Source organism: Marmota flaviventris, chromosome 4 (genome assembly GCF_047511675.1).
Source record: "Marmota flaviventris isolate mMarFla1 chromosome 4, mMarFla1.hap1, whole genome shotgun sequence".
Taxonomy (NCBI): domain Eukaryota; kingdom Metazoa; phylum Chordata; class Mammalia; order Rodentia; family Sciuridae; genus Marmota; species Marmota flaviventris.
In genome coordinates, this window is record NC_092501.1 from 30,913,363 (window position 1) to 30,938,996 (window position 25,634).

At 44.1% G+C, this 25,634-nt stretch overlaps 1 protein-coding gene across 1 annotated transcript in view; it reads left to right on the forward strand.

Annotated features, from left to right (window-relative positions):
* The window catches only part of Tll2 (tolloid like 2), a 118,277-nt gene that overhangs the window by 40,913 nt on the left and 51,730 nt on the right, over positions 1 to 25,634 (forward strand). The window contains exon 3 of the mRNA XM_027930189.2: positions 16,576 to 16,653. Within this exon, the coding sequence (XP_027785990.2) occupies positions 16,576 to 16,653 (78 nt within the window). The remainder of the gene's footprint in view (positions 1 to 16,575; positions 16,654 to 25,634) is intronic.

Sequence of the window (25,634 nt, forward strand, 5' to 3'; positions counted from 1 at the left end):
TGAGCCTGTGGACTTTTAAAGCTCCTGCTACCACTTGCTTCTGCTTCCCTGGTTCTCCAACACCTTTGCATGCCTGGGGCTTGGCAGCCTCAGCCGAAGGCCTCCCTCCCTTCTCTGACATTAGCATTGCCCATAAACATGGCTGTCCCATCCATCCTCCAGCTCAGAGGTCTTAGCGGTCAGCCCACCAGCCAAATCTGGTCTGCAGATGTGTTTTGTTTGTTTTGTAGTGCTTACTTTTTTGAATTTACTGCCAACATTTAAAAATCTGATTTCTCATAAAAACCCAGAACTCTGGCTTCTCTTGAAAAGTTAGAAGATGTGGCCATGCTGGTCCAGCAATCCCACATGGCAACAATCAGTGGGGTTGCATAACGATGGGCTGGGCTCTACAGGGGCAGGTGTCTGAGATTTGCTGTCGTCCCCATCACTCCCTAGTCATCTTTCACACCCAGCCTCTCTCACCCCAAAATGTTACCTGCCTGACCCCCAACCTTAGGCCGGTGTGCAATGGCGCCATGTTGGGCCCTATTTCAGGTCCTAGGACACTGGTCAAGGTCACTTCTCTCTTCTCCATCAGAAAAGGAGTGTCCCGGAACTTCAACTATGACATGGCAGCCTGGGAGATGGTCCTTTTGGGGGTCTTCTTTCCTTCTTTCTGTTAAACATTTGTGCTCTGGCACCTATTTATAATGCAGCATGACATGCCCCAGGCTCTGGATGGTATAGGGTGGGGGGACAGAAAAGGCAGACGGGGGCATGGAGGGCTTGGGGCACTGCACGTGTGCTGGTACCAGAACAGATTCTTCCTGACCCAACAAATGCAATGATGGAACCATGAATAGGTGTCAACCTCTCTGGGACAAAGGGGTCATTGTATTTTACTGATTAATGCCATCACCCCCAACCGCTTACCTAAGATCCTTAGTCCAGTCTGTCGTGTGCTGGGAGAACTCAGGTTCTTGCTGATGCCCTCAACTGTCCCCTGCTGATGGATCAAAGTGGCCACTCCTCTCAAGGCCTCCACTTATTTTCTTGGAAACTAACACTTGATCTTGAGAGCCAGTTCATTTGTTTCCTTCCTTTGATGAGGCGGGATGCTGATGGCCAGACACTTCAGATGAAGCGTCCATCATGAGCCCATCGGTGAGGACTTGAGGAATCCTTGGGCCCATCAGTGTGAATGTCTCTTCCCTCTGTCTTCTTTACTGAGGTGCAGTTGATCTCGTAATCCACCAATCTGTGAATTCTTCTACTCACCTAACTTTATTTGCAATGCTAAAACCAATACAGCACTTTTGTGGTTGTTCATAGACATGCAGACTGAGAACAATTTTAAAAAATATCTTTGTGGTAGATGGACACAATACCTTTATTTTATTTATTTATTTTTATGTGATGCTGAGGATCGAATCCAGTGCCTCATGCATGCTGGGCAAGTGCTCTACCACTGAGCCACAGCCACAGCCCCTGGAGAACAAATTTTAAATAGCTATGCTAAGGCCGGATGATGTACCTTCAGACCACATTTCAACCCTCATACTGTGAACAGGGGTCTCTTTTGTGGTGTACTTAATGCTCTGTTTTTGTTGATGATTTTGATGTTTAAAATGGTCCCCAAGTACAGCGCTGAAGAGCTAACTAGTGTTCCTGATGGCAAAAAGGCTGTGATGTGCCTTGTATAAAGGTCTGTGTTGCTTTCAGGCATGAGTTACGGTGCTGTTGCCTGTGAATTCACTATGAATGAATCAATGACAACTATAAAATAAGGTGCCTTTAAACAGAAGCAAATATGAATCGAGGTTATGTACTGATCAGTTGGTGGAAATGTGAACAGCCCAGTGCATTACATAATACTTTATGTTTTTCTGTTTAGTAGGCTATACTATATATCTCTTCCCTAGGAGCCATTGTTTGGTATTATCTAATTTAGTGTTCACAGCAAGTTCATAGACCATAACCCCTACAAATAATGAGAACTGACTTTATCTTCTTTCTGCAGGATGAAAGCACCGAACTGAGTATTTTGCATTGTCTAAGATTTCCTTCTTCCTTCTCTGCTCCCGTTATAACACTAGGGAAGAAGCAATGAGGTGAAGAGCAAGGGCTGGAGTCAGACTCTCAGTTTTCCCAGGTACCAGGTGGTGACCACAGATCAAGTGCTTTACCTCACCGGACTTGTTTCCTCATCTGTAAATGGGAATAGCAATAATATGGCTGATCCAATTGAGTCCACTTTGGCTGAACCTGCTAAGCATCTGCTATGAATAGCTCGTGGTTAGAGATTTACAGGATGATATCCTGGTCCTCCAGGAGAACATTGTCCTGCAGGGGTGACACCTAGTTTACAAAGTATTGTACTATAGGCATGATAGGATCAGGGCAGGAAGCCCCTTGAGGGCAGGGACTGTGTCTGATCTGTTTTCTGCCCTGGTCCCTGGTACAGTGCCTGGCACAGAGAGGCACCCTATAGAAGCTTGTTGGGTGAAGGAAGGAATATAAGGTCATGAAAGAGATGAGAAAGCACAGAGGAGGGACATAGCTTTGTGGAAGAGGCCGAAGTGGTCTTGCTGGATTTTGCTTAGGGTTGCCATGGGGTGGGTGCTGCAGGTGGAAGGTGGAGCTGGTCAAAGGTATAGAAGTGGGAACTGGGCAGTGAGAACTGAGCAACCCAGGAAGTAGATGGTTCAGGGTATCTGGCAGGTGGGTGAGACGGTAGGCATGAGGGTACTGGGGGGTATTGGAAAGGCTTGTTGGGATCTGCCCAGGGGAGACCCAGGGCAGAGGCCTCGGCTTGTCCTCCACAGTCTGCCCTCCTCTCCACCTTTGTGCTGGAAGGTCCCACCCTCCCCTCCGCCTTTCCCTGGAGCTCACCAGCTCTTCTCAGGGAGGCCTCTGGATGCTCGTGTCTTCCTCTTTCTCCCACACTGTCTGAGGCTTGTCAGTTATCATTGTCTGTGCATACCCAGTGCCTTAATCTCATGAAGAGCACATTTTAGATGCGTGCCAAAATTTGCCAGATAAGTGACCCCACCCAAAAAGAAAATTAAACCTCCACCAGGATCACCACGATTGTTTGTTTTATTTATTTTGTTTATTTTACTAATTTAATAGCTGAAAAATGGTGCCTTGTTTTGGGCTTTATTTTCATTTCTCAAGGCTGAACTTCTATATGATCATGTTAGTCACTTTTGTGTCACTGTGACCAACATACCCAACAAGAACAAATTAGAGGAGGGAAAGTTGGTTTTGGCTCATGATTTCAAAGGCTTAGTACATGGTGGGCCAAGACCATTGCTCTGGGCCCAAAGTGAGGCAGAACATCATGGCGGCAAGGCATGGTAGAGGAGCAGGGCTCCAATCATGGCAGGTAGGAAGCAGAGAGAAGGAAAGGATGAAGGGGCCACAGGGAAGATGAACTCCTCTAGGACATGCCTCCTCCAGCTATTCCCTACCTGTCTCCCGATACCCCTGACACCCCCTTCCCTTCTCCAGCCATGCCCTACCTGCCTACTGTTAACACTCAGTCCATTCAAATTGGAGGGACTGATTAGGTTACAGCTCTCATAGTCCAGTAATTTCACCTCTGCACATCCCTGTAGCAAGATAGGAGCTTCTGGGGGACACCTCATTTCCCAACAGTAACAATGATCATCTACTGCTTTAGCCCTTTGGGCTACTGTAACAGCACACCTTGGACTGGGTAACTTACAACCATCAGGTATTTGTTTCTTACTGTTCTGGAGGTTGGGAGGTCCAAGATGAAGGCCCTTGCAGATTCCATGTCTAGGGAGGACTCACTTCTTTGTTCATAGGTGGCACCTTCTTCTCTCTGTGTCACACTTGGAAGGGATGTGGGAGCTCTCTGGGGTCTCTATAAGGGCACTGATCGATTCGTGAAGATTTGGCCCCCATGATTTAATTGCTTCCCCAAGGCCCCCCCCTCCAAATATCACTAGGCGAGGGGTTAGGATTTCCACATTGGAATTTTGAGGGGGCCACAAACCTTCAGTCTGTAGTATCTACTTAATTATATTTATCTTCTTTCACATATTTGCTCATTTCCTTCATCTGTGTGTCTACTGGATACAGTTTTTTTCATTGATTTACACAAGCTATTTATACAACTTTATTTGTGGATAATAATTGTTATCCTCAGTGCAGATATTTTCCCTTGTATAGGAGATGTATTTTCATTTTGGAGAATTCATCTTTCTGACATCAAAGTTTTAAAGTTTCTGAAGCTAAACTATCAAACCAAGTTTTCTTTTTCTTAAACTTTTCAATTTCCAAGATTATTTCTACCGTAGCTTTGGAAAATAACTTTCTCTCTCTCTCTCTCTCTGTTTGTAGTTTTTCTATGCTTGTTAAAAATTACGTTTTTAATCCATTGGGCTTTTTTGGGGAGTGGGCTAGACACCCCTCCCCCTAATTTCTGAAGCATGCTCTCAACACCATCTGTTTTATATTCTTTCCTCACGTTAGGTGACAACTCCTTTATCACATGGTGTGCTCTAATGTGTGCTGTTAGCAGTTCGGTCCCATTTGTCTGTGTGTCTCTCTGTGTTAGTTTCTTTATATGCTTTAATATCACTCTTCAATTTTAGAACTGAAATGTCTCATATTGTTTATTCTTCTGGATGATTTTAAGGATCACTTTCTACAAAATATAATAGGATTCCAAAAAAATTCTCATAGAATTTGGGCTGTGATGGTGTAAATCCAGAGTTTGAGAAGCTATCACAGGTATCCGTCTTGCCTATCCATCCGGGAGCAGGATGTCTCTCCTTTACTTACTACTTTTACAAATTGCAATAAAAATATATACTGCTCCTCCTGCGACTGTACACATTTCCTTACCAAGTTTATCCCATGTCACTTATGTTGACTAGTCTGAATGGGCCCTCTTCAGTTTTCCTTTTAATTGGCAAATTTCACTGTGTAGAATGGGCAGGTGGGTGCCTTGATCACATCCCTGAAAGCCTTCTCTCCTCCTCCCCTCACGTCCACCCAGGTCCCCAATTTTGTTTTGTGCTGTCACCTCAGCAGCTCTCCTAAGCATCCCTCCCTCCTCCCCATGTCCCTGCCTCCCCTCAGAACATCACCCCTTCTTGCAGGGAGAAGGGTATTGATGTCCCACTTGACCTCACATCCTCCATCCTCCCTCCTCCCCATCCTCTCTCCCACCGGCGGCCCATTGTTCCTACACCTCCCATAAGCCAGCATGTGCCAGGGCTGGGGACACACCAGTGAAGGAAACAGAGCTTGTGTTTTCTAGGCTGTGAGGGAGACGGGCTGTGAACACACAAGCAAATAAATGAGATCATTGCTGATCCTGCCCAGTGGACCCCAGAGGAAATTAAAGGAGGATGAGAAGATTCTTCCAGAACCTTCTCCTATGCTTTAGCTTTTGGTGCAGCTTTTTGATCTTCCGTGTTTCAGGGAAGAATTTAATCGGTGTCCCCTGTGCTTTGGTCCCTACTGCTCCCTTCCTGCTTCCCCCCAGCCATGAAGACTGTGATTCTGATCTCTCCCCAGTGCTGCCACCCCAATCACTCCCTGCTTCGGAAATCACCCTTCTCAGAAGCTTCTGGAAGACTGGGTGAAGCTTCACTCCCTGAAGGCCTCTGAGGATCAGCAGTTTCCCTCTAGAGTTTCACAGAACCCCAAAGAGCCAAATGCCCTGTCTGTTCAGGTGACAGCCATTTCTGTGAAGGAAAGAGCTGTCACCCCCTTCCTGTCTGTTGTCCCCTCCTTCTCACACCCTGCTGACCTGTTGGCCTTGGGTGGACAGAGACAAGCTGTCACCTGTTGGGCAAGTTCAGGCCAACGCTTCATCTAGCTGCAGGTGGGGTCCGGAGAGCTGCATGGGGTAGATGGTCAGCAGGGGTAGAGCTTGGGCCACAGCATGGTCATCAAGATACGAGGTAGTGGCATCCTAAGGTGACCTGAAGAATAATCAAGGCTGTGGGCCCCAATGATTGTGCTGCTCGCAACCTAGAAAATTAGATCCTATTATACCCATTTTATGGGCTAGAAAACAGGCTCAGAGAAGCCAAAGATCAGTCAGGTTATAAAGGCTGGACAAGTTGACTCACTCCCATTGCCATTTGTTGAAACCCTTCTTGTCCTTCAGCGTCAGCTCCAGTGCTCCCTGCATCACCTCCAGGAAGCCCCCCTGGGCTTCCAGGTTGGGAGTGAGATTTCATTTACCCCATACCCAAGGGGATGGTATGAAGAGGTGGGGGTTTTAGGAGGTGCTTGGTCACAGGATGGGCCTCAGGAATGGGATTGGTGCCCTCATGCAAGAGGCCAGAGGGTGTCCCCAGCCCTTCCAACAGGGAGGACATGACAAGAGGGAACAGGCCCCCACCGGACATCAGTCTGCTGGTACCTTGATCTTGGCTTCCCTGCCTCTGAACTGTGAGCAATAAACATATTGTTTATAAAAAAAAAAAAGAGAGAGAGATTTCATTTACCTGATAGTTGTCACTCAGCTTCATGCCTCATGGCTTCTGCAGTGGGGCAGAGTCTAGTTCACAGCCGCGTGTCTGTTCAGTATGGCTCAGCACACCTGGAGCAATAGGCCTTGATTCAAGGCAGGTGGTGAACCCTTGCTAGAGGTGGGCATCTTGGAAGACTCTGGGGAATCCTGTGGTTCTGAGATCAACCAGAATTGAAGAGCGAGGCTTCCTTTGTGTCCAGAGGGGACTGTTTTCTATTGCTGAGGAAGGACCTGCTCAGCTTTCGAGGGCATGGGCTGAACCCTGGTTTGGGGTCTGAGAGCACCTGTATCTAGGGCAGCCCACTGGTGGTGGGGGATCGAGCTTCTGGGGGAGGGGACAATGGCTTGCTAGAGGCAGCGTCTCTGGGGTCTCAGACTCCCACTCCTTCTCTGCCTTCTCCTTGATGCCCTCCTCTCTCGTCTACTCCTCTTCTTCAGAGGCACTGCCCCTCTCTCCTGGGATCTTAGTATCTCAGAATATACATAAGGCTCCCTGAAGCCCGAGAACCATCCCTGAGAGGTACACTCAGAAAGCTCTCCCAGGGAACATGATCCTTTGTCTTCTAGATGCTCCGGGAGGAAGAACCTGTGATTTTTCCTGACCTTTTCTATTGGGATATTAGCTGTAGATAATTAAGGTTGACTCTCTAGCCCTGTATTGCAAAAAGCACTTGTGGAAACGAATGGGTCTGGTATTGCATCTGGGTTTTGCCCCTTACTTTGACTGTGTTAAAGTTTTCTAAGCCTAAGTCCTTACCTCATAAAGACTGTGTTAAGAAGTACATGAGAAAATCCAGGTAAGGCAGCAAGCCCAGCATATGCAAAGTATCCAATAACCATTCATTAGTACTCTCCACGAATGCCAGCCTGCAACTTAGGAGCCATTACACAGGGAATCTTGGCCAATCAGCTCTACTTTCCCAGAGAAAACAGGATGACCGTATATAAACTGGTCACGTAAGCCTTTTTATAAGTATATCTTCAGTTAATTTTTTTTGTACTGTTATTTAATATTTCAAATTGTTATGGGCAAGCAGCACCATATGGAGCAAGATTTAAAGAAGTTTCATGCCTAGTTATGGTGGACGCCTTCCTTTCACTGATTGTCAATGACCATCAATGGATTCTCAGCCTGAGCTTGGTTTCGTTAAGTCTGCTTTAATGAGGACCTGAACTTCAAGTATAATAACATGTTTTTCCCTATAGCATATTGCTTCATCCCGTTCGGTTCTTCAGACGTCAGAACAGTTTTGGAGTCAATAATGATGATAATAATAATAGTAGTAATAACTAACTCAATGAGTGCTGATGAGAGCCAGACATCACTATATGCTCTGTATGTATTATCCCTTTCTTAATCTTCATAACAACCCTATGAGGTGGTTTAGTTTTAATGCAGCAGTAAATAAGTGGACATAGCCAAGAAGCCAGGGCCAGGCTAAGTGTGAACAATATGGACCAAGGAGATAAGGATACCTGGAGTTCAGGGATCAGGAGAAAACTGGAGGTTTGAAGCCAGGTAAGCAATAGGTATCCCAAGAGCATGCCTGTGCAGAAGGTCTGATGGAAACTCATCCAGCAATCAGGGAACAGGAGGAATGCAGATACAAGCATTCAAGATGATCCAGTATCAAGCAAATGGACCGCTGAAAGAGGAGGACTCAAATTTGCAAGTTTAAAAAGTTTCCCAAGAGCCTCTCCCTGGGGCAGGAGCAACTTCTAGGCCTCATCAGCCAGTGCCAGGCTGCAGATATTTGCCCACGAACTTGGCTGGAGAAGGAAAGATGGGATCTTGGAAGACACCACTGATTGAGAGAAGTTGCTGAGGGGTCATCCCTTATTCTCACCAATGAGCTTTCCTCTCTTCCACCTTGCCAAGCTGTGGACTCTGTTTCTTTCTGTGGTCAGAGCAGAAAAAGTGTTATTAGATTACAGCTTTCCCATCTACATGAACACATCTGGTTTTTTTTTTTTTTTTTTTTTTTTTTTTTTAAAGAGAGAGAGAGAGAGAGAGAGAGAGAGAGAGAGAGAGAGAGAGATTTAATATTTATTTTTTAGTATTTGGCAGACACAACATCCTTGTTTGTATGTGGTGCTGAGGATCGAACCCAGGCCGCACACATGCCAGGCGAGCGCGCTACCGCTTGAGCCACATCCCCAGCCCCCTGTTTTTTTTTTTAATTCTGTCAGGAAAAGGTTTTCCTGGCAACTCTGTGTGTGCATGTGTGTACATGTCCACCTGTGTGTGTGCACGCCCACCTGGGTGTGTGCACACCCACCTGTGTGCGCACTATAAAGTGCAGAGCACACATTCTTAGGCACAGTGTATGCTGTCGTTTAGTTCTTCTTTTAGAAAATCCTTTTACTTGCTGATTATGAAAATAATGTGTTGAACAAAATTTGGAAATTACAAAAAGTAATTTTGAACTTCACCAGACAATGGCCCACCAGAGATGACGACAGTGGTCATTGTGGGTATTTCCATCCAGTATGTTTTTTGTATACATTTTCTATGAAAAATAGAATTATACAGGTTTCTATGGGAATCCTACTGTGTACCAGCTTTTTTTTTCTTTTACTTACAATATGAACTTTTTTTCATTTAGGGAAACTTCTAAAACTGTTTAAAAGGTGAAAGTGTTCCATTATATCATAATTTATCCCATTTGTTGCTACAGTCTTTTTTAATCATATTAAAAATTTTTGAGATGAACTGTGTCTTCATTACCAATTAATTTCTAGTACAGATACCTAGAAATCATATTATTGCCTTGTTTAAAAGATTTGGATACATCTTTCAAAATTACTTCATAAAATATTACCAATTTATGGCATTTCTTCACCAGAAGTGTATAAGAATTCCCATTTTTATTACACACTTGCCAATATTAAGTCATTTCATTAACAAATTCTGGCAATGATCTTTTAACTCATGTTCCCTTTTCTTTCTGTAGCATTTGAAATTTGGCATGGATATAAGAGTCACTTGGCATTGAATTGCTTAAGATTACACATTAATTACCATAGTGATCAGCTTGTTTGTTCCTAAATCAATCTTTTAAAGGAGATTTGCCTTTGTTTTGTTTTTTTTCCTAGTGAATAAGTGAAACCTCAGCTGAGCAGATATGGCTTGTAGGTAGTTTTGCGACAGAGGCATGCAGATAGATGTTTCTTCCTCTGGCCTTGCCCCCAGGAAGCTGCTCGGTCCACACCTGTGCACATCTGAAGTAGAGGACAGGGTCGCAGGCAAGGATTCTTGAGTCAGGTGGACTCTCTTGGCCCGGACAGTCCAACCACGGGCTAGCTGGGTGACCCTGGACAACTTACTCACTTATTCATGAACCTCAGGTTTCTCTTCTGTGAAAGAGGAATAACATTACTTACTCGCAGGATTTCTGTGCATAGTATGTGTGACCAAAAGGCCCAGCAAATTAAGACAAGGTTGTGAAGAGAAGGCTTGTTCAGGTGGCCCTCTCAGGTGTCAGTCCCTATATGCTGGCATTAAGCCCCGGTTCCATCCACACTGGACTCTGTATTTTCCTTTCTCAGGATTTTTTTTTTTCTCCTCAAAGTTGTGCGTTGTTTTTTAGGCTAATACTCTCTTCAAATGTCCACTTCTCACTACTTAGCTCAGATGTCACCTTCCCAGAGAGACCTTTCCTGGGCTTAATTCCCCATTGCTCTTTCATAAAACTGTTTTAAGTTTCTTCAAAGTGCTTCATCATCCCACAAAATGATCTCATTGTTTATTGCTAATTTTAAGCCCCTCCCTTAGAAGCAGGCCCCTAGGCACTGTCTGCAGGAACCCAGAGCAGGTGCTTACCCAAGAGTCTTGAATGAATGGACTAAGAAGCAAAATTGTTTTTAAGATCTTGCACTGAAGATTATTTTCTGTTTTCTTAGGGTAAAGCAAAGCAATTTTATGCTAGATTTACCTGGGATGGATCAAAGGTGTGAATACAGCTGTTATCAGTCAACATAAGAACTGGGGATTCCCCAGCAGGGTGGCTTTGACATATGATGTAGATGAAGGGTTTGGGCACCAGACTGATCCAGACAGAATCTCAGCTTCTGCACTCAAAGACTGTGAGTACTCTAAGCCTCAGTTACCCTGCAGGTAAAATGGGAATAATACTCACTGGTTGTCCTGAGGATTAAATGGATAACATATGTGATATTCTTTCAAATAATCTGCAGATAAAAAAAGATAAGTAGTCTGTGTTTAAGAAAACCAAGGATCAAGTAATATCAGGCTTTAAGAATGAAGAACGGAAGGAATAATTAATACAGGTTTTTTTAATGAATGTCCATATTAATGAATATTCATAGCCACTATTGTTCAAATGGGCAATATTGATCTATGGCACAGGGGCTTTGGAAAAGCCTTTCTGTCTAGGCTCTCTCTGTGTCTAGATGTCTTTGGATGGATATCGTTAATATTTCATTAATTATGGTGGAGGGGCGTTGTGTGTACATCAATGTATCATATGATGCATATAATTAAAGGCACTTTTTGTTGGGAGCGGAAGAAAATTGGGCTTTCCCAAAGAAAAGCAGCTTGCTCCCAAAGTTGCTAACAGATTGCTTCTTAATTGAACTTGGGAGGTGAATTATATGGTGAATTAGAAAAAAGAACAACTCTGAATTTAGTGAATTGTTCCATAAAGGAAACTGTGGGATTGAATTGCAAATGCTGGATAGAAACATTTCAGCAGGGCCCCATGCATCATGGGCTGCTGACCTCTGCTATGTTTCAGTGAGAGCCTGAACAGGCCAGAGCTCTCTTTTCAAGGCCTGGAAGGCATTCTTTCCCAGAGACCAGCTGTAAGCCTGGGTTTCTTATGCAAAGGAGGCGTTTGAATAAACCCCTGTGACTAATGAAATCTACAAGGTCTTTGCATATCCTCTCACTGAAGAGGTAATTAAGCAAAGACCAAATATGGGGAGCTATTTTTATTTCAATTTTTTTATCTTGCAATCATACACCAGGAAAAATATATCTCCATACCCAGGATGCTGCCCACTTTGCTCCCAGTCATTGTCTACATCAGGCTCTATCTTCTTCCTTGTTCTATGGTGCCTACAGCTGCAGGCCCAGCCTGAGCCTCACCTATCTTACACATTAGCTAGCTTTTTCAGAAAACAGAGGCACACTTTTCATCTATTTAGAGGTGAGAATGGCTTTTCCTAGAGTTTGATGCGTCTGCCTCTATTTCCACATCTTCCATTCCTGGTGAGCTTTGGAGACGGGAGATCAGCTGTAAGGAAATGAGATGAGGATTCTGAGTGGCCAGTCTCCACCTTGCCTGCGCCTCAAGATCACCCAGGAAGATTTTCAAAGTTCCTGTGGCCAGACGCCGTCCCAACCAGTTAAATAAGAGCCTCTGGGGGTACGGCCCAGATCTCAGTATTTTTTTTTTCTCGAAATTTTTTTCCCTAGATCATTCAATATTGCAGCCAAGGTTGAGAGCCATTGTTCCAGGAATAGCTACCTCCCCCTCTCCATAAAAGCTGATGAGGACAAATGTTTCTAATGGTGAAACTGAGCTAGGAATTCTAGTCCTTCTTTTAAAACTGGCTCTTTTGTTTTCTTATTCTCCCATCTATCGATTGTTACTGAGTACCTGCTATGTGCCAGGCCTCTTCCTTCAAGATGCTAGAAGCTAAAAACTAGCCCACAGGATTCTGCGCACTACAAAGGAGATCCCAGTACCTTGTGCTGAGGGATGTGAATGAGCCAGGGAGCTATGGGAGTGGCAGAGGATAAGGGCTCTGATGGAGGAGGAGTACCTGGCAGCTTCCCAGAAGAAGTGGTGTCTGAATGGAGACTTGAAGGACCAGTAGGATTTGGGCAGGTGAAGAGGTATTTGTAGCTAAGAAAGCTGAACAAGAAGATGAAAGTAGAAATTCAGTCACTGTAGGTGCTTCCTGTGGCTAAGCTTGCAACGGGAGTGGGAAGTGGCAAGACATGAAGAGCATGAACTCCAAATAGATCCCACTGGACCACACTGGAAACTTGAGGTTTGCTGCCCTTCTGGGGGGAAAAAAGATGGAGCCTGCATCTATTGAGGATAAGGACAGAGGAGGAATTTATGTTCTTAACTACTATGGCCCCGACCATGTCTTTAGGTGTCTTCCATAGACCCACTGGGCAATGCCTTATGACCCTTGGGAATAAATGGCCCCTATCAGGAGCCTCCCCTGTGCTTGTCCTCATTCCTGGGGAAGGAGCACAGGTGTGAGATGAGACAGCATCCACTTCTAGCCATTATCAGTATTAACCATCTCTGCACCCTCAGAACAGGCAAGTCACACACAGAGGCCCTCATCTGTCAATGGTCCCTGTGTTAGTGGGTCTCCATGAGGCTAGAACTGGAAAACTCCAAGGAAAGTACTTAGTGCTGTTCTTAGCACATGATCAGCACCATGACTGGTACTTAGTACATGATGGGCTCATGTACTTAGGGCACCTGGTTTTCCCTACCTCCAGGATTTCTGCACCTACTCTAACCCCAAGCACCAGAAACCCAAGTAAATCAGGATCTTCTCCTCTCCCCTATCTGCTGCTGAGCTCTTAGTCCCTCCCAGCCCTGGCTCTCTCCATTATAGCTTGTGGCTCCTCTTGAGCCCGTACTGCTCCCAGACACAGCTAGTGCTCTCCCCCTGTCCTCCATCTTTCCCTTTGTAGGAACCAAGGAAGTCTAAATTGCTGACCATCAATACTGGACTTCCACTGCTGTATGGAATCTTATTTCAATCCCCTTCTATTCACCTTTTTGTTTTTCTTTCTTTTAATGCTGGGGATTAAACCCAGGGGAGTTCTATTACTAAGCACATCCATAGCCCTTTTCTAATTTTTATTTTGAGGCAGGTTCTCACTAAGTTTCCTAGACTAGCCTCAAACTTGTGATCCTCCTGCCTCAGCCTCCTGAGTAGCTGGGGTAATGTACACCATGTACACCATGCCCATCTTTTCTTTTTTGGTTACCCCTACCTTTTAATATTTTATTTAGAGACAGGGTCTAGCTGAGCTGCTTAGGGCCTCACTAAATTGCGGAGACTGGCTTTGAACTTATGATCCTTCTGCCTCAGCCCCCAAAGCCACTGGAATTAACAGGCATGTGCCACCATGCCTGGCCTTGTCCACTTTTAATAACCCCTGTCACATACAAAGCTGGTGCAATTACAAAGCTCTTTCATTGTGCTCTGGCTCCTATCTACATCACTCAAAAGTCCAAGTCCTGAAAATGACTGGCAAGGCCCCACATGGGCTGGCCCTGCAGACCCCCACTGCCCACTGACCCCACGGCCTACCACTCTCTCATCTCCCTACTGCCAGGCACACTCCCGCCCCAGCCTTTGCACCTGCTGGCCCCTCAGTTCAGAATGCTCTTCCCCTATAGCCACAGACTTTCCCTGTTCTTTCCAGACTTCTGCTTTTCTACCTTACCTGAAATGGAAAACCCCTGTCCCCCTTGCCCTCACTTATTTTCTTCATAGCACTTATCAACAGCTGTCTTGAATAGTTAGCTGTCTATTTGTTTATTGCTTTTTTCTCTACCCTGCATCAGAATATAATTTCCATGAGGTCAGGGTAGAGTTTCTGCAGTGTCGTATCCTGAGCAGCAGAAACAGTGTCTGGCATGTAGCAGGTGCTGGATAAATATTTGTTGAATGAACGAATGCCTAAACAAACCTATTACCTCATTTGGTCCTTGCAACAGCCCATTTGACAGACGAAAGATGCTACGGCCCAAGTTCTTGTCCGTAGTTGCTCAGAGAGTGGAGGCCGAGCCGGACCGGGAGCCCGGCTGCAGCTCACCTTCCCTCCACAGATGGCACATTCCTTGGCTGGTGAAGGATTTCAGACCATCAGGATTTCCCCCGACCTTTAGCCTGAGAGGAAATGATATCGCAACTGGAAGAATCCCCTGAGGGCCGGGAGCTGGCAGCGGAGGCCCCGGCAGCTGCAGGGAGTGTGTGAGTGGATTCCGAGTTGGCCAGAAAGGCAGCAGAAGGAGCAGGATGCAGTGTGGAGCCTCCTGTCCCTGCCTGGCGTTACCGGGACCTTTCTCTACAGGAGGCCCCGCAGCTGCAGCCCTGCTAGAGTCCTGGGAGGGAGGGAAAGGGCTTGCTGGTCAGGCATCCATCAGGAATTGTGTGGGGGTCACCCGGTGGGCTCCGGTGGCCCAGGGATTAGATTTTATGCTGAGAAGCACTGAACACCCATGGGCTGTGGCACAGGGAAGATCAAGGGGTTTCTGGCCAGGACACTGCGTCCTGACCCCTCAGCTCCCCTTATTGGGTGGGTGACTCTGGGCTAATCATCTTAGGGTATCTTTTCCTCTGTAAAATGGGGGTTCCACTCCCACCTACCACAGAGTGTTCTAATGGGGATCAAAGGAGAATACAGGGGAAATGCTTTATAGACTCTAAGTTTCTAAACAAATGAAATATGTGTGTAATATATATATATATATATATATATATATATATATATATATATATATATATTATAATAATATATACATTATACATAATATATATATATAAATATTTGTTGAATGAACGAATATATATATATATATATATATATATATATATATATATATATATATACTTGTAAATAAATTATCCTTTGAGAGCCTCCATGTGGCTTTCATCTGTGCAATTGTCTCTTCTGGGCACAAGTCTGCTCCCTGGTGCCCTGCCCACCAGTCATTGGTGGTCCCTCTCACCCTTATATCCACTCTTCCAGCCCCTGCTATTGGCTCTGCCCCCAGCTAGGTTCCTGATCAGCAGGTGCCAGCACCTCTACTGCAGTGTGCTGTCCTCCCACCTACCAGGGCAAGTCTCCTAAGTGATACCTGCCTTCCACTTCTGCCTGCCCCAGAGCAATCTTAGAAAAACATACACCCTCCTCCCTCTGCTGTTTTAATACTTCCACAGGGTTGTGACAAAGGTCACAGCATGACTGGCAGGGCCCTGTGGATCCTGCCTCCCTCTCAGGCCTTCCCCCCCTCCACATGGCCAGCTCACTCTGGATCCAGGTTCTTTCTCTATCCTTCCTTCTCCTGAGGATGCTCTGGCCCAGATCTCCATGTGGCCGGACCCTGCTGGTCTCCGATTTCAATCCCAGTGTCACCTCTCCAGAAGGCCTTTTCCAACCACCTTACACATGACTCCTGCAGTCGCCCTGGGCACACACTGCACTGGATCTTCAGAGCACTTTCTGAACCTGCAGTTATTTTCTTCATCTGTTTTCTCACCTGCTTATTGTCCAGCTTCCTCTTTAGAATGTACACACCTTGAGGACAGGAACCCCATCGTCTTGTTCACAGCTGGACCCACAGTGCCTGGAACTGCACCTGACACTCACAGTAGGACTAGGAAGCACTTGGTGATTGACATTGTCCTGGTGGAGAGGAATGTAAACCAGGTGTATGGATGGTGGCCACTGGCAAACGTACACCAGCCTCACTGTCCTTGGTGGATGCAGAACCCACAGGATCTAATTATATAGTGAACAGCAGTTTCTTCAAGGTTACTCTCCCCCAAGGGAAACCAGAATTCCTAGAGAACACCCAGAGCACCAGCCACCGCATTCCTTCTGGGTGGACCCCAGACAAGACAGCTTCCTCTCGCTTCTGGGCTTTCTTTCCTTTTTATTTGTTCTAATTAGTTACATATGAAAGTAGAATGCATTTTGACAGATGATACATAAATGCAGAATAACATCTCTTTCTTCTGGTTGTATATGCTTTGAGCCTTTCTTATGGAGGTAGGGGTCAGAAAGTAGACTTTTGGCTTGCCTCTTTGTAAATTTGATTCTGAGTGCTCTTGAGTTGATCAAGATTAATTGATTAATTTGTGAATGATATACATGTTTATAAAAAAAGTAGGTTCTCTTTTTTTGCTATAGTATCTAGAAGAGTGCCCATCACATGGTAGGTGCTCAATAAATCTTGATGGAACAAATCACTGCTGATGATCAGGTATGGTTCTTCCTTCCTGAAGCTGGTGCAGAGAAGGCTGATGTGTCTTCCTCTTTCTTTTCTCTGTTCTTATAGGTGGCCTTGAAGAGCAGCCATCTGAGAGCTGGCCAAATGCTACCGCCTTGAATACCAGCAGCCAGGAAGCTAGAAAGGGTAATGTATGTGAGGCCCCACCAGGTCTTTGGGTACCTTTTATATTTTTTAATGGCAAAAACCAGATAACTGCAAATTTACCATATTGACCATTTTAAAGTGTACCCTTTAGTGGCATTGAGTACATTTACAATGTGGTGTGACTATCCCCACAATTTATCTAGTTCCAGAACTTTTTAATCACTCCCAAAGAAGAACTCATACCTGTTAATCAGTTCCACATTTCCCCAGTCCCTGGCTTGAGAGATGACGAGACATGGGGAATCAGGCATCTCAGGGAATGAGAGGTCCTGGGAGGCCAGGAAGAGGGACAGCTGGGGTGGGGATGGAGGGGTGGCTTAGACCAGAACCCCTAGAGAGGGGACGGGTGAGGTTGTAGGCTGTTTGTGGACAGGGACCACCTGTCAGCCTGGAAGTACTCCCATGGCCTGTCTGCACACAAGGCTCAGACATGAGTGTGGCCTACTAGTCCTGAGAGCTTCTAGCTTGGAGATCACTGGAGGCACCTCAATTTTGGAGAAGCCTTTCCCATTCAGAGTGAGGGTGGAGGAGAGAGCCTTCATGACTCTCCTCTGGCTGTGGCCTTCAGGATTCGGCTTATGGTCAGCAATGGCATTTCTTCTACATCAAGCTAACTGCAGAGCAAAGCAATAAATTTTTTTTGGTATTGGGGAGTGATTCCAGGGACGCTCAACCACTGAGCCACATCCCCAGCCCCTTTTTGCATTTTATTTAGAGGCAGGTATCACTGAGTTACTTAGACCTCAATAAATTGCTGAGGCTGGGTTTGAACTCCTGATCCTCCTGCCTCAGCCTCCGGAGGTGCTGGGATTATAGGCATGTACCACCATACCTGGCGGGAATAATTTTTAAATACCAGAATCCTTTGTTTCAAAGATGTAGCGATGAAATAGAAATAATTATTTGCTTTACTTTATGTTTTTGCTTTAATGATAACTTTCGTACATATTCACGTGTATATATAATTTCACACACATTCACAAATGCATAAATGTGATGATGTCATCATATACTATTTCTTAGTGTTTCCTTTTGTTCTTTTCCCTTTAATTTAGTACCCCCTTCATCTTCTTTTTCCCCTACCACCCTCTACTCTCTCTCGGATAATGCCTGCTAATGACTTTGTGTGTACCATGCACCTATGTTGACATATATACTTATATAGAAATGTACGTATGTAAGCAGACATAAGCATATATACAGGTATAGGCTTTGTCATTGTTTAAAATTTGATACATATTCTTAAATGCATCATGCTTTTCTCATCAATACTTCATGGGAAACCCCTCCAAGGTATTTGTTTTAACTTAAATTTATGCTTTTGAATAGTTGCAAAATATTCCTGGTACGGATGGATCATAATGTGTTCAATCGTTCCCTTCTTAATTAGCATTCCTTTCAATTTTGGTTCTTGACTCCATGAATGCCTGACATTCCCGCACAGATAGCCTTTAACGCTTCGTATGTTTTTAAGAAATGTTGCTAGATTGCAAGTCTACAGTTGTGACAATTCACATTTCCATAGCAACTTATAAGTGTGCCCCTTTCCCCAGATCCTCACTAGTACAAGGTGTTGTCAGTGTTTTTAACCAGTGAACAACAGCTTATTGTTACTTAATTTATATTTCTCTGACTGGTGGTGGTTTTGAGCATCTTTTTCTGGGTTTGCCAGTAATTTAGATATGCATTTCTGGGATTTGCCTATTTCATTTTCTCTTTCTGCTCCGTATGATTGACTATTGGGCAAAACTACCTTTAAACTTGATGACTTCAAAAGGTGATTTGTTTTCTTTCATCACTTTGTGGATTGACTGGGCTCAGTGGGGCAGCTCTTGGACTGACGTTGCCTGGGGTCACTAACTTGAAGGCATCCATCTGGCAGCTGAATGGGGCTGGAAGGTCCAGGAAAGCTTTAGTCACCCCTGGTCCCCCAGTGTACCTCCACATGGACCCTCTCCCCATTCAGTTGTCTAGACTGACAAGTTCTACAACATGGCAACTGGCTTCCCCAAGGGAGGAAGCAGAAGATGCAGACCATCCAAGGCCTGGAATTCAGAACTCCAAACATGCTGCTTCTGCCACATTCAAAATGGATTCCACAGCATGCGAGAATCAGCGTGAGCTCACGGAATGAGGGGACTTGTGGGGGGCCATACCTGGAAACTATCACTGCATCTTCTCTGCTCACCAGCAATAGAAATTATTAGAGTTTTTTATGCTTACCGTTTTTGCAGGTATAAAATGACCCAACCAAATAAACTGGGATAGTCAGACACGCTTGGGTTTGAATCCCAGCTCACCCATTTAGTAGCCATGGCTTTGATGAAGTTATTCATCTCCTTATGAGACTCGGGGAGAATTAGAAATTATATTTATGTAAAGTGCATAGCCGGGTGTCTGGAACTTAAAAGGTGCCCATGAATATAGCTCTTCCACTTTTTCCTCCCCACCTCCACTTCCAAGAATTATATTATCCAACATTGAGAGTGCATCATTTACCTCTGGACTGGGATTCCACAGCTGTTCCACAGCTGCACAGAAACACAATTACAGAGGACAGGAAGGAACAAGTCTGCTGCAACCCATTGAAATTCTGTCTCTAGTTGGGCTGCACATGGGACCCACACTGCAATAAAAGGTCTTGGGCTTTCTAAGGAGGGTGAGGACCACGCTGCCCTCTCTACACATATACCTCTGAAACTGGCTGTGTCCATAATCTGCAACCTCTCAGATGATCTTGGTTTGTTCACAGAGGTTAGTGATGTCAAGGATAGGCCAGTCTCTACTCTCCATTACAGGGGCAGACAAGCGGGTCTCTAGGCATCCAGGGCAATCCAGAGGAGGAAGGAGGCACCAAAGGTGAGGTGAGGATGGGCTGATCCTTCCCATCCCGACCCTTCAGGACACTGTTGGGCACCAGCCTGGTGTGCCTCTTGTTTTTGCTTGAATGATAGATAAGTGTGCCAATCTCAGATTCCTCTTTAATTGCAACCTACCCCCCTTCCGCTCCCCGAGAACAAGAGACCGCCCAAGCAGGAGAAAGACTCTGGGGGAAGCGTCCGGGCTGCTGGTTTCAGCCACAGGTTTATTTCCTGGCATTATGTGGCTCCCTTCAGCCCTGACGGTGGGGATTTGTGCCTGCAGCATTGTGTGTGTGTGTGTGTGTGTGTGTGTGTGGTGTGTGTGTGTGTGTGTGTGAGAGAGAGAGAGAGAGAGAGAGAGAGAGAGAGAGAGAGAGAGAATTGCTGAACAGCTCTCTCAGCACCCCCTGGCAGAGGCTTTGGTCAGAGAAGCCCCTTCCCTTAGAGATGGGAGCTTAGCTTTCGGTGGCCGAGAATGAGATGGATGAAATGGAGTCTGTCACTGCTCCACAGTGGAACTGTGGCTGGACAGAACTGTATTTCTAGAATCATATTCATAAAAGAGAATGGAACTTTCCCTTCAGTCGTAGGCCCTCAGGCCTTTGTGCTGCAGTAAAGAATAATGGAATCTGGTTGCACCGAGGAACAAGGGGCCCACAAACTTTGGTGCAAAATGCCCCTGGCATGTCACCTGTGGCTGTGCATTTGGGTGTAATCACCAAGCCCCACTAGCTTCAGGCCCACATTTTAACCTGTCCCCAATCCAGACCGTCATAGTAATCACTGTAGCTCACACCAAGCCCCTCCTCACCGCAGGTGTTCGATGTCCTTTGGCCAGCTCAATGCTCACTGGAAGTCAGGTTCAGAAGGGGAAGTGGTTTATTCAAAGCCACACAGGTAGCAAATGGCAGCACTTTTCTTGAGCTTAAGTTCCCTTGCTCCCAAATACCTTCGTCTTAACCTTTGAGCCCTATCAGTGGTTCCCAGACTTCACTGAGCTTGGTCAACAGTGGGGAGATTTAAAAACTGCAGATGCCTTTACTCTAAGATAGGCCTGTTGAGCCGCAATCCTTGGGCAGAGGACCGCACCAGCATTTTAAAAAGCTTCTATCTGACTCTTAGCTATGCAGCCAGGTTGAGAACCCTTGTGTAGGATAATCAACTATCTTCCTTTTTACCAAGGGGCTGCTCTTGAGTTTTTCAGGATTGGGGCAGGTAAGGTGTGGATTCGTCCATCCGTCATGGGATGAGGATTTTGCAGATGGCTGGAGAGTCAGGTGCATACTTTCGTGTGTAGGAGTGACCCTCTGCTTAATCTGAAGATTGCGGTTGCTTGCTTGAGAATGCCGGACCAGGCCTGGTTCTGTTTATGACATGGCTGTGCCTTCAGCCGGAAATGGAACACTGAACAGTTATGCCGTTTTGTTCTGTCAGAGAGGAAAGGGCCCCTCCCAGAGCCAGAGAATTTAAATGGGCTTTATCCCCCTCCCTCCTCCACCCCCAGCGTGTTAAATCCTTTCAGACGCCCCTGAGCTCCTCTTCAAATGCAGGACTCTTGGCCATAATAAATAATTACATCCTTCTATTTGGACTCCAATTCCAGATAGTAGTAATCCAAGAAAATCCAATAATGACAGTTGCATTAAGATCCTCCTTCCAGGCTAAGCAGAACATCTGTTTAGACATATTTTTAATCGGCAAATGCTTCCTGTGTTGAGTCCTCAGCAAATTAAATTTCTCACTGGACCGAAGGGGAAGCTGTCATTCAATAACCCATCTCTGGAAATTACACCCCAGTCTCTTTCCAGGTGCACTTAAGATTTTCCCATGCTGACTCGGCCGCATAAAATCAGCCCTTACAATACTGGGTCACATGTTTATGTAGCACAGCTTGTCCGAGCGGCCTGGGATGTCTTGGTGTTATTCCCTCGAATAGAGAAATATTTTTGCCCAAAGAAGAATTGGCAGCAGAGGAAAATTAAGAGACTTGTTGAAAACCATATGGGAAACGAATAACAAACTTCCACTTGCTACATCGCTGCCTGTGATTACTTAAGACATGATGATTCTCAGGATGTAAACATTAAGGGCTTCAGCCTTGCCAACATTTCGGAGAGGTTTCCGCCACAGAATTGTTTGGACTGTTGGGCTGTTTATTTTTAGAATGGCTCATCCATTCTTTCATTCATTCAAAATACAAATATCCTGGATGCTTAGCACCAGCCAGGCATGGTGCAGGGTCTGGAGCATGGAGGGTGAACAAGCCCATCACGGCTCATGCTCTCATGGAACTTCCATTCTACTGGAACAATTCACACTGGAAACCTTGATGCTCTGGATTCTAGGGCTGGGATAGCAAATTGGAATATGCATAGGGCCAGGCAGTCGGGGGAAGTGGGCTGAATGGGGCAGCATGAAACGGGGAGAGGGGTTCTGGCAAACAGGAAAACAAGTCCCCGTCCCCTGACTACCGGGAACAGGTGCTCCTTTACTCCAGTGGGTTGTACTATGGTGGAAGATGGACTCACTGTTGCCAGATCTTTCCGTTTTTAAAGTAAAAGTAGAAAATCTGGATTGTTATGTGAAATCCCTTGATTTTAAAACGTTGGCTTCCAAAGTGAGATTTTTTTTAAAAAAAACATAGTGTGGGCCAGAGTGTCTAGGCCAAACAAAACACATCTGTGGGTTGGGTTGATCCCAAGACTGCAAGTGTATGACTTCTGTTCTAGAAATTCTAGCAGTTAAACAATTAATTTCAGGTTTAAAAATATATTAAATATCAACTTTCTGCGCTGGGAAATATGACCAATTAAACTAGGTAACTCTTACACCAGCGTAGAAATGTTGGGGGGAAAACAAACAAACCTTTCTACCACCCCAAATCAGAAATATGAAGTGAAGTTTAAGGGGGAGAAAAAACCCCAGTAAATGGCCATGATGAGAAGATAATAGGAAAGTTAGCCTCATAGAACTGAGCTTCAGATGGTTGTGAAACTATGCAGAGGACACAGAAACTGGACTGGAATATGAGGAGCCAGGGACTGCTGTTTTAATGGCCAATGTTATGTCTATAGAGATCCAGAAGATGTGGCTTTTATCCCAGGTGAGGCAGGAAGTAGAGACGGAGATGCATCAAATGCCCTCAAAGGGCTCAGAGGAGTGGAAAGAAATATTGTTATCTTTCACAGGCTCTAATTTTGGAGGCAAAAATATCATTTTCAAGAGACTTAATCCCCAAACCTGTTTCACATGCAGGTCATGTATATGGAAACTCCAAAGTGAGAAATCAACATAAAAACTGATCTGGGATCCATAGAATCCCAAGAGCTCTGAAACAAATGTAAACTAGGGTCACACCCGTGATCCAGGGCACTTGGTATTCTTGGAAGAAAGGAACACCTTTGCTTTAAAATGTTAGAAACACAAAAAGCTAGTCCACGAAGGAGAATCAGCAGATACAACAAATTGAAGAACTGGTATCTCAAGATATTCAAAGATAAGACAACCTGAAGGAATGGCAATCGATGTAACCAAAATGAATAATGAACCAGAAGAAGATCTAGACACTATAGTGGAGGGGAAAAACAAGACAGTATGGAAAAGAGAAGACATATTTGAAAAAGCACCAACATAAGTCTTCAATAAATGATGACTGTATTCATTGAGACTGGAATAAGATTAAAATCCTATGTTGAACACAACTAAAGAAAGAAAAAGGGAGGTAAAAATAGATCTGAGGAAATATACAAAGAGATGTAAATAAAATGTGAAAAACATGTGAAGAGACATGGAGGTTAAAATGGCAACGTCCAATGGGTAATCAGTAAGAATTCTAGAAGGTGAGATGACGCTTGTGTAGAGACTGGGGGAAAGGCCAAATAAAACCTACGATGAATTAGAATTTTCCAGAATTGAAGGAAGATGTGGAATTTTTAGAATGGTACTAAATCCCAAATAGAGAAGTAAGATAAATCTACCTATATATAGACAATTATAGTGATGCCAAGGAACACCAAAGACAAAGGGCAAAAGAAGGAAACCAAGAAAAGATGAGACATATGGGAAATGAAATGACCATTAAACTAAAAATACAGTTCCCACTGGCAACGATGAGGGCCACAGGCACTGGAATACACTCTTACCATGAAAGAATATTAAAAGAGACATTTCCAGGTAGGAGAAATGGGATGGAGGAAGTAGCAGTGAGCAAGGAAATGGGTGGATTTGAAGATAGCTATACATCTATATTGCAGACACACAAACCAGGCCTTGATAATAGAGACTGATTTTGGAACTTGAAAGCAAGTAACCAATAACATGAAAAATTGGAGTTTTCTGTGTCTTAAAGACCCTTTTGTTTTCCAAAATGAAACAGGGGCCTCTGGTTTCTTCTGATTCATCTTCTTGTTCACTAATTCTTTATACTTTGTTAAATCAAACATGAAGTTAAAAATCAAAGGCAATGCTATGTAAAACATAAAGGGAACAATAGAAGTAAAAAGGAAGTCTATAAAATGTAGAAATTCAATAGAAATCAGGAAAGAAGAAAAAAGGGGGAACGGATAAAAGGAAAAAAAGAAAGCACAAAATGAAAGGAAGGCAAATATGCAGGCATATAACTTATAAAATACATAATGGAATTCACTTGTTAAAATAATCTCAGGAAATACACTCTGGATATTTACTGTTTAAAAGAGCCCCACCTAAACCTAGCTAAGCTTACATGCAGAAATCCTAAATAAAATATTTGCAAATCAAATCCAGTAATGTATAAAAAGAATTACATACCGTAACCAAGTGGGATTTATTCCAGGAATGCAAGGCTGTTTTAACATTTAAAAATCAATATTTATGTATATAGCCCACTGTATCAACAAGCTAAAAAAGAACAATCTGGTGATCTCAAATCAATTTGATACAGAAAAAAACATTTAACAAAATCTAACACTTATTCAGGATTAAATGTCAGCAAGAATAGAAAGGATTTATCTTAATTTGATATAAACTCTCTACAGAAGGACTTAGAGTTTGTGTCATACTTAATTGTAAAAAACTCAATGCTTTCCTTACTGAGATCCAGAACAAGACAAGGATGCCTGCTCTTGATACCCCTATTCAACATAGTTCTGGAAGTTCTAGACACTGCAATAAAGCAAGAAAACAAATAAAAGGCATACAAATTGCAAAGGAAGAATAAAAATGTTGTCCGTATTTATAAATGATGTTTGTCTATGTAGAAGAACCCAAGGAATCCATAAGAAAACCAAATTAAAAACTCCTAGAACAAGTAAGTGAACTTAGCAAGATGGCAGAATACAAGACCACCAAACAACAAATATGCAAAAGCAAAAATTTTAAAACCAATACCCTTTACAGTCACTACAAAGAAAATGAGATACTTAGATATACACTTACCAAAATATAGGATTTGTATGATGAAAATTTACAAATGCTGACAAAAGAAATCAAGGAAGATCTAGATAAATGGAGAAGCATGAGTATTCACAGGAGCTTTATCTGGAATAGCAAGAAACAACCCAGATGTCTTTCAGTAGTTGAATAATTAAGCAAAACTGTGGTCCATGCATTCTAAGCACAGCTACTCAGAAACAAAAGAAACTTCATAAACACATCCTGGATGACTTTCCAAGGAATTATGCTGAGTGGTAAAAGCCAATCCCCAAAGGTTATATACCACATGATTCCATGTATACGTCTTTGAATGAGAGAATTTTAGAAATGGGGCAGACAATGGGTAGGTGGAAGGAGGGAGGGAGGTAGATGTGATTATAAAATAGCAACATTAAGAATCTTTGGTGATGGAACTGTTCCTGTTCTGTATCGTGAATATAGTAGTAGACACACACAAAGTCCATGTATGATAATATTGTGTAGAACTATGCGTGCGCGCGAACACACACACACACACACACACACAAGTAACAATGATGAAATCAGTGGGTTGTGTCAATATGCATATCCTAGTTGATATTGGACCATAGTTTTATAAATGTTACCATTAGGAGAAACTGAGCAAAGCGTACACAAAATCTCTCTCTTTTATGTCTTATATCTGTGTGTGAATCTACAGTCTATCTC